General features: G+C 69.8%; 3 protein-coding genes across 3 annotated transcripts in view; 2 read left to right on the forward strand and 1 right to left on the reverse strand.

The window, feature by feature from the left end:
• Positions 1-1,245, forward strand: EMIHUDRAFT_109102 (hypothetical protein; the record flags this gene model as incomplete). The annotated part of the gene is made up of 1 exon (XM_005791245.1): positions 1-1,245. The coding sequence occupies one exon, from the start codon at positions 1-3 to the stop codon at positions 1,243-1,245; it is 1,245 nt and encodes a 414-aa protein (XP_005791302.1).
• A 2,546-nt stretch (positions 1,246-3,791) lies between these two features.
• Positions 3,792-7,246, forward strand: EMIHUDRAFT_223981 (hypothetical protein; the record flags this gene model as incomplete). Its single annotated transcript, XM_005791246.1, has 8 exons — positions 3,792-4,121; positions 4,308-4,378; positions 4,912-5,027; positions 5,243-5,334; positions 6,286-6,352; positions 6,842-6,876; positions 6,953-7,006; positions 7,202-7,246. The coding sequence occupies 8 exons, from the start codon at positions 3,792-3,794 to the stop codon at positions 7,244-7,246; spliced, it is 810 nt and encodes a 269-aa protein (XP_005791303.1).
• Positions 7,247-7,274: 28 nt separating this feature from the next.
• EMIHUDRAFT_454529 (hypothetical protein) overlaps positions 7,275-8,465 on the reverse strand; it is a gene marked incomplete at its 5' end in the record, with an annotated part of 3,079 nt that continues 1,888 nt past the window's right edge. Inside the window, one exon of the mRNA XM_005791247.1 lies at positions 7,275-7,843. Within this exon, the coding sequence (XP_005791304.1) occupies positions 7,537-7,843 (307 nt within the window). The 3' untranslated portion in view covers positions 7,275-7,536. The remainder of the gene's footprint in view (positions 7,844-8,465) is intronic.

Here is an 8,465-nt window from a genome sequence, read left to right on the forward strand (position 1 = left end):
ATGTGGAGCGAAGAGGAACGCTCTCAGCTTCACCAATGGCAGCTCTGGCTCTCTCTGGAGCGAGGGGCAGACGCGCAGCAGCACCTCATGATCTCCGAGTCCCAGCGCAAGCTCTGCCGCGACGCCATGCAATGCACGCAAGCCATCATTTCGCGCTTTCAGCGCTCTGTTGCAGCTGCGCTCGCCGCCGTGTGGGGCCCGGGCTTTGAGGAGGAGTATCTCGAGCCGCGCACCGGCTACTCTCTCGACCTGGCACTGCCCTCCTCACGCGTCGCGATCGAGGTGGACGGCCCCTCGCACTTCCTGCTGCCCGACGGCCGGGGTGAGCGCAAGCCCAACGGGCCCACGCTGCTCAAGCGGCGCCTCCTCGCGGCGGCCGGCTGGCGGGTGATCAGCGTTCCATTCGACGAGTGGGACGGCTTGCGGTCGGCCAGCGCGCGGCAGGCCTACCTGGAGAGGGTGGTCGTCCTGCCGGAGATCGAAGAGAGCGAGGTGGCGGACGGCGCGGCGGGCGGTTCAGCCGTGGAGTCGGCCGCAGTCCGGGTGGGCACCGCGGCGGGGAATCAGGCGGCGAAGGCGGTGGAGGCGGCGGCACAGGCGGCGGCGAGGGCGGAGGCGGAGGCGGAGGTGGGGGCGGAGGCGGAGGCGGAGGCGGAGGCGGAGGTGGAGGCGGAGGCGGAGGCGGAGGCGGAGGCGGAGGCGGAGGAGAGGAGGAAGAGGAAGAGGAGTGTGAGGAGGAGAGAGAGGAGGAAGAGGAGGCCGTCGGTGGTGGTGGAGGAGGAGGAGGAGGAGGCTGCGCCTGCGGCGAGGGGCTCCTCTCTGAGCTGGACCGTGCTCGTCTCGCTGCTGCTGCTGCCGCTCCTCGCCGTGGTCGCCAAGCAGGGGCTCGGCCTCGCGCTGGGCGGGGCAGGCTCGAGGGCAGGAGGCCCCTCCTCGCGCGCACGCGGCGACGCTGACGCCGGGAGGGCCGCGTCCGACAAATCTCTGCCGTGCGTGCAGTGGGCGGAGGCGGGCGAGTGCAAGCGGAACCCGGACTACATGATAGTGCATTGCGCCGCCGCGTGCAGGGTCGCCAATCGGGCTCGGAGGGCAGGAGGCCCCTCCTCGCGCGCACGCGGCGACCGCGCTAGGGCCGCGTCCGACAAATCTCTGCCGTGCGTGCAGTGGGCGGAGGCGGGCGAGTGCAAGCGGAACCCGGACTACATGATAGTGCATTGCGCCGCCGCGTGCAGGGCGGCGCAGTGACGCGGTCATGGGCGCGTTTGAAGCACAGAGGCCGCAGTCTCCGGCTCCGCAGGACCACGAGCAGGCGCACATCGATGCCCTCGCGGGCGACGCGGCCTGTAGGTAAGGTAACGGTACGGCTTCTCGGTGGTAGGTAAACTTCTCGGAGTTCTCGTCCACACACCTGACACACGAGGTGGCTGGTTGCTGGCAGACTTGTTGCAAAAAGTCTGGCTATCTACTCAAAAAAAGTGACGTAGAGCACCCACTTTTTAAGCGTTCGGGGAACACACAAGTTCCGCCTGCGTGCGCCGCCAGCTTCTCAGGGCCATCGCGCGAAAAACGACGGAGGAGATGCATCCTAGCTGTCGCGTGTCGCCACCGAAGGCGACTCGACGTCGCTGAGATCGGAGATCAAGCTCTGACAGGTCACACGTCGCTCCTTTGACGCCGACGTGACTCACCCGTGCAAAGCGCATCAGGACACGGTCTCGACGCGCTCGGTACGACGCCTGCGACCCGTCTCGGGTCACGACGCTCATCGCGCCTGCCAGCGCTGTTGTGCAGGCTGCCACGACGAGGTCGAGCACGCTTCTACACGCTCGCCCAGCCTTCCTTTCCATCCCATTAGGCAGCCTGGGAACGGTGGCGGTCAGAGGCAAAGCCTACGAAGGGTGGTGGAACCACATGTCACGGCCACCGCCGGCTCGACGCGACGATAGCCTCCGAAGGCTGACTTTGAGGCACCATCATCGGACGATGTCGACGAGTTGGGTCGCTCTCGCGGTAGCCAGGTAGCCCCCCATACTAGTAGCACCAGCCATGGCCTCAGGGAGCGCGGGAGAGGGCGCTGGGAGCAACACGGACAAAAAAACATCAAAAGTGGTCATGTTCACACCACCCGTATTTGCAACTAGTCGGCAGCCTGCTGGTGGGGGCAGTGCCAGTGGGGCAAGGCCGCAAGGGGGGGCGACCCTCGCGTCTCCACGTCCTGGAGCACCTGGAGTGCAGACTGCAGTTGGCAGCCTCACACCCAGGGCTGGGGAGCTAAGAAGCTCACCCAGCGGGGCCGGATGATCGGTATATGGGTATCGGTTGCGCTTGCGGGCTCAAGAGAGCCCTTGCTAGCTATAGCCCTGGGGAGTGCGCGGTCGCAGGGCCATTTAACACGGGTCTCCGAGGGTTAGCCCGCGCTCTGGGTTTCCCCTAGCAGCGAACGCCCCCTCTACTCGGTCTCCGAGGGTTGGTTCTGCGCTGCCGGGTGTTTCCCCTTTAGCTGCAGAGCGCACCCTCTACTCGGAGCTAGTAAAATACGAGAATACTCTGCTCCGAGGGTTGGCCCCGCGTACCAGGTCTCCCCTTAACTGCAGGACGCCCCCTCTACTCGGGAGCTAGCGATGAGGGAGGGTGTAGAGGATGTAGAGTGTAGAGCGCTGTGTAGAACTGTAGAGCGCTGTAGAGCGCTGTAGAGCGCTGTAGAGCGCTGTAGAGCGCTGTAGAGCGCTGTAGAGCGCTGTAGAGCGCTGTAGAGCGCTGTAGAGCGCTGTAGAGCGCTGTAGAGCGCTGTAGAGCGCTGTAGAGCGCTGTAGAGCGCTGTAGAGCGCTGTAGAGCGCTGTAGAGCGCTGTAGAGCGCTGTAGAGCGCTGTAGAGCTGAAAGTTCCATGGAGTTGATTAGCTAGGAAGGTGAAGAACAGCTAACTAGCTGTATATAGTCGCGCGCGATCTGCCGGCGTGCGTATGAGCTCACTAGCTAGAGCTCACACTAGAGGTAGGTATAGGTAGAAAGGTGAAGAACATACTCGCTGCCTCGAGGGCGGGGGCGGGGCGGGGGTCGCGGTCGGGAAGATCACTCCTCGATAGCGGCCTCTGCCCTCCCCCCCAACGGGAGGAGGGGAAGACGTCGGGCAGCTCTCACTTCAGTGATGAGCGCTTGGCTGAGGCCCCTCCCCGAAAGGCAAGTATTAGCCACAAGAAACCGAGACCCCTCCCCACCGCCCCGATCCCCCCACCCCCTTGCTCCCCTCCCCCCCCTCGGGAGGGCCGAACTGAGGCGCCCGTGGGGACCCCACAATTCCCTTCCCCCCTCGGAGGGGGCCGGACGGAGGCGTACCCCGTGGGCCCCGCTCTTTCCCTCGCATAGCGGCCACTCTTCGGATCGCTGGTCGAGCGACCCGGGGGATGCCCCGCGCGCCTGACCCAGGCGCGAGAAACGAATCTGCGAGGCGTGGCCGCTTATGCGGCCCGATGGGGAGGAACGGGGCGAGCCCCCTCCAACCCACCCGCGCTAGGTCTCGGGGGACGAAGGGGTCACACCCGACGACCTCGGGAACTAGCCGGGGCAGTCGGAGAAGTGGCAACTCCGTGCACTGACGGTCGGCCGTCAGAAAACACGCCTCCGTGGCTCGGGTTACACCAATCCTCGCTACCCAACGCGGCCAAAGGATATCCACCTCGAGAACCTCGAGAGAGGCACTAACACAACTGTGAAGAGAACAGCTCGAACCCAGGTCGACTCAGGGTGGCGTGGCGTTCAGATCGCAAACGCGCCCACCCCGCCTCGCCGGCCATGTTCGCGCTCATCGCCTCACTGCCGCTTGCCGCGCAGCCTCGCACCTGCTGGGAGATGAAGCCCGGCTACAATGCCATCTCGCGCCTCGTGGCGGCGCCCGGCAAAGAGCGGCGGCCCGACATCTTCTTTTTCGGAGAGACGGGCTCGGCGGACGCCTGCCGCGGCGCGTGCGAGGCGGAGGGGCCGGGCTGCGCCGCATTCGCCTGGATGGGCCCCGGCAAGCGCGGCGTCTTCGGAGGCGCCGACAAGTGGGCGCGTGGGTGCTACGGCCGCGGCGCCTCCACGCGAACCATGGTGCCAGACAAGGAGCGCGTGAGCGGCGTCAAGGTGCCGTGCGACCAGCTCGCCGACGGCGACGCGGCCGCCGGGCAGCAGCAGCAGCAGCAGCAGCAGCAGCAGCAGCAGCAGCAGCAGCGGTATCAGGAGCAGCAGCAGCGCCAGCAGCCGCAGCAGCAGCGCCAGCAGCAGCAGCCTGGAGGTGCGGCGCGGGGGCCTGGAGGCGGCGGCGGCGAGGCGAGGCCGGTGTACGGGCTCGAGGCGCTGCTCGGCGACGTCGACCCCGACTCGGTCCAGCAGCAGCCGCGGTATGCCACCGAGTCCGGAGCTCAGGCCGCGGCTGGCGGCGGGGCACAGGCAACTGCGACGTCGGCGGGGAGGGCGTCGGGAGGAGGAGGAGGCGTTGGCGGCGGCGCGACGGGCGGCAGGCAGGAGGACATGCAGGCGCTGCTCGAGCAGCTGTACGGCAAAAAGGCCGGCGGCGCGGCCGCGGGTGGCAGTGCGGCTGGCGGCGCAGCAGCTGGCAAGGCGGCGGCGGGCGCGGCGGGGGCAGAGTCAGACGCCGATTTGATGGAGCTGCTGTACGGCAAGAAGAAGACGGCGGCCGCGGCGGCGGCGGGGGCAGCTACTTCGGGCGCGGCGGGCGGCGGCGGCGCAACGCAGGCCGCGACGGCTGGCGGCAAGCAGGACGAGATGCAAGCGCTGCTCGAGCAGCTGTACGGCAAAAAGGCGGCCGGCGGCGCGGCGGCGGCAGCTGGTGGCGGCGCGGCTGGCGGCGCGACGGCGAAGAAGGCGACGGAGGCGGACGCGCAGGCGGCTGTCGACGCCGCGCAAACCGCAGGCACGCGTGCCAAGCCCCGCCGTTTGCAAGCCCGTGTCACGAACCCTTGTCAGCGGCTCCGGGTGCCGCGCCTGTCGCCGGCGCCAGCGCCGACGCCGATACCGACTCCCGTGCCGGTGGGCTCGGGCGGGCCCGCAGTGTCAGCTGCCGAGCCAGCCGCGCGGCGCTCGCCCTCCCTCGGGAGTGCGCCCACACCGATTCGAACACGAGCGCAGCACACGGCAGTTTTGGCCACCGGTCCCTCGCAAGCTGTCCTCGCCGCCGGCCTCACTTCCCCCACCCCTCTCCCCAGCTCTTGCCCAGCCCTGCGCCCTTCGCCCCCTCCCGGCAGGCGTGCCGCTCAAGACCATCAACGCCGTCGTCGACCAAGTCAACAGCGGCAAGATGACCTTCGACGATTGCGTCGCCAAGCTGAGCAGCCTCGTGGCGGCGCAGAAAGGCCCCCGCTCCCTCCCCCCCTGCCGCCACCACCACCCCGCCGCCTCCACACCCCACGCCTCCTTTGCCCCCCCTTCCCGCCCCACCCCCCGCGCCTCGCCACGCGCTCCTCCACCCCCGCCGTGCCCTCCGCACTCCCCTCCCCACACACCCTCACCCGCAGACGCAATGCACGCCAGGTGCTGCAGCCACCGCCGCGGCGGGAGCTGCCGGGGGCGCCGCCGCCGCTGCCACAGGTGCGCTGCCGCCCCCCTCCCCCCCTTCCCTTCACCCGCTCCCACAGCCGCTTCGCACCGCCGCTTCCTCCGCACTCTAGGCGCGACGGCGGGCGGCAGGCAGGAGGACATGCAAGCGCTGCTCGAGCAGCTGTACGGCAAAAAGGCGGGCGGCGGCGCGGCGGCGGCCGCCGGTGGCGGCGCGGGCGGCGGCGCGGGCGGCGGCGCGGCGGCGGGCGGCGGCGCGGCGGAGCCTGACTTGATGGAGCTCTTGTACGGCAAGACGAAGACGGCGGCGGCGGCGGGGCAGGCGGCGGCGGGCGCGGCGGCGGCAGAGTCAGACGCCGATTTGATGGAGCTGCTGTACGGCAAGAAGAAGCCGGCGGCCGCGGCGGCGGGTGGGGCAGCCGCTTCGGGCGCGACAGGCGGCGGCGGCGCAACGCAGGCCGCGACGGCTGGCGGCAAGCAGGACGAGATGCAAGCGCTGCTCGAGCAGCTGTACGGCAAAAAGGCGGCCGGCGGCGCGGCGGCGGCAGCTGGTGGCGGCGCGAGCGGCGACGCGGCCGGCGGTGCGGCGGCGGGCGGCGGCGCGGCGGAGCCTGACTTGATGGAGCTCTTGTACGGCAAGAAGAAGACGGCGGCGGCGGCGGCGGGGCAGGCGGCAGCGGGGCAGGCGGCGGCGGGCGCGGCGGGGGCAGAGTCGGATGCAGGTTTGACGCAGGGTGCGGCGGCCGCCGCACAGCAGCAAGCGGCGCAAGCGGCGCAGCAGCAGCGCGGCTTCGCACGCGGTGAGTCTGTTGTCAGCCGCCGCCAGGCCGCCGCCGCCACGGCTGCCGCTTCTGAGCCGGTCGCGGGTGGCAGTGCGGCTGGCGGCGCAGCGGCCGGCAAGGCGGCGGCGGGGGCGGCGGGGGCAGAGTCAGACGCCGATTTGATGGAGCTGCTGTACGGCAAGAAGAAGCCGGCCGCGGCGGCGGCGGCGGGCGGGGCAGCCGCGTCGGGCGCGGCGGGCGGCGGCGGCGCAGCGCAGGCCGAGGTCGTGGACGCGGCGGCGGCGCCGCGCGCGAGGCCCACGCCTCAGCGCATGCAAATGCGCGGGGCGAGAAAGCCAGGCATGGGCGAGGCTGAGGCGCCAGCCGCCGCGGCAGCTACCCCGGCCGCGGCTGCCGCCCCTGCCGCCGCCGTCCCCGTTGCCGCCGCCGGTGATCGGGTTGCATATTCCGTCGACGCTGCGGCGCGCAGCGCACCGGCTTCCGAGTACCCCCAAGCGGCCGCCGCAGAGGCGCGACTCGCGGCGCTCCAGCGCGAGATGGAGGTTCGGGGGGAGGCGACGGCGGTGGGCGTCTTGAGGGGGGGAGTTCGGCACTGACGGCGCGCGCTTCCCGCCATAGGCGTTGCAGCGCGAAGTCGAGCTCAAGCAGAAGCTTGCGGAGTTGCAGGCCAAGGTCGCCGAGATGGACGCAGGGCGGGCCGCGCCGACCGCCGCCGCGGCTGCCTCGGCGCCGACGACGCGCCCAACCGCCGCGGTGCCGGTGCCGGTCACGGCGCCGTCGCCGAGCATGGACGACATGGATTAGCCCTAGACGCATTTTCGGCGCGTGTTTCACCGTGTTATCGATCGTCCGGTCGACACTCGTCAGGAGGCGGACCCAGCGACAGGCCACAGCGCACATGGGCGGGTCTGAGAGACGCGTGGGAGCGCCGAAGGCATTGCAGTTTGCATGATATAGAGACGAAGAACGCAAAATTTATTGCGTCAAACGAAAGATGCAAGACCAAGTCACGGCTCGGGGACGGGGCCGGACTGCGCCTGGTGTGCATGGTGTACAGGCCACGCTCGCGCGGGGGTGTCCGGTGAGAGCAGGCTCCCATCTAAAGCCGGTTCCTGGCCGTGCCTCGCCTCTCCTCCCCGTCTCCCCACGGGCGCGCCGCGGGCCCATGGGGCGGCGGGGAGGAGGGAGCAACAGGAAGAGGCTCAAGCCGACGACAGCCTCGCCTCCAGTGCGCGGATCGTGGCCTGCGCGTTCGCCAGCTCCTCCGCCGTCGCCGCGAGCGCCGACTTGAGCTCGGCCGCCTCCGCGGTTCCACCGCCAGCGGGCTCGCTCGAGGGCTCGCCTGCTGCCGCCCGCGGTTCAGACGACGGCTCGCTGCTGCTGCTCACCTCCGTGCTCTCGGCGGGCGGACCGCCGCCCCCCGACGCCCACTTCTCGTCCCGCTTCTCGGCGATGCCGGCGGGGGAGACGGCGGCGTCGGAGGTGTCCCACGCATTCCACGGGCGAGACCTGCACACACACGATGAGACGGGAGGGGGGGGGGGGGTGAGCGAGGGGGGGGGGGGAGGGGGAGGGTCCCCAAAAGGGGGGGGGGTTCTCTCTCCAAAAGAGCACACCGACCCGATGAGGGGCCCGGCACATTACTCCTAGCTATCGCGTGGAGACACAGGCTGCGAGACAGAGCTGCGCCAGACCTCGAGTGTGGCGAGTGCAGCCCGAATGCAGCTGAACACGCGTCCTCTCGAGTGTTGGTTGGAACGTGGGACCTCATCACTCTGCCAGGGTGTGTGGCAGCCCAGTTGGCTAGCTGTGCGTGTCTAGCCTGCGCGCCTGTGGTGTGTCGTGTCCCTCCATAGCGGGGCCGTCCCTCCGCCTCACTTGTGTCCCACTCGTACGGGTGTCGGTCTCTGGCAAGCGCTGTGCTGTTTCCGCCTCTCTACCTACACCTACCCTACCTTTCGATACAGGGGATGCGGTTCTGCCTCTCCGTCTTCTCGGTATCTAGGACTGCGAGCCGCCGCGGGACCGCGCAGCTTGCCGAGCAGCAGGCTGGCGCGCCTGCAGGAAGGCTCCGAGAAGGGTCCCGGAAGGTTCCTGGAAGGGTGCACGAGATCTGGCGCAGGCCGGGGAG

The sequence above is a fragment of the Emiliania huxleyi genome, assembly GCF_000372725.1.
Source record: "Emiliania huxleyi CCMP1516 unplaced genomic scaffold EMIHUscaffold_114, whole genome shotgun sequence".
Lineage (NCBI taxonomy): Eukaryota > Haptophyta > Isochrysidales > Noelaerhabdaceae > Emiliania > Emiliania huxleyi.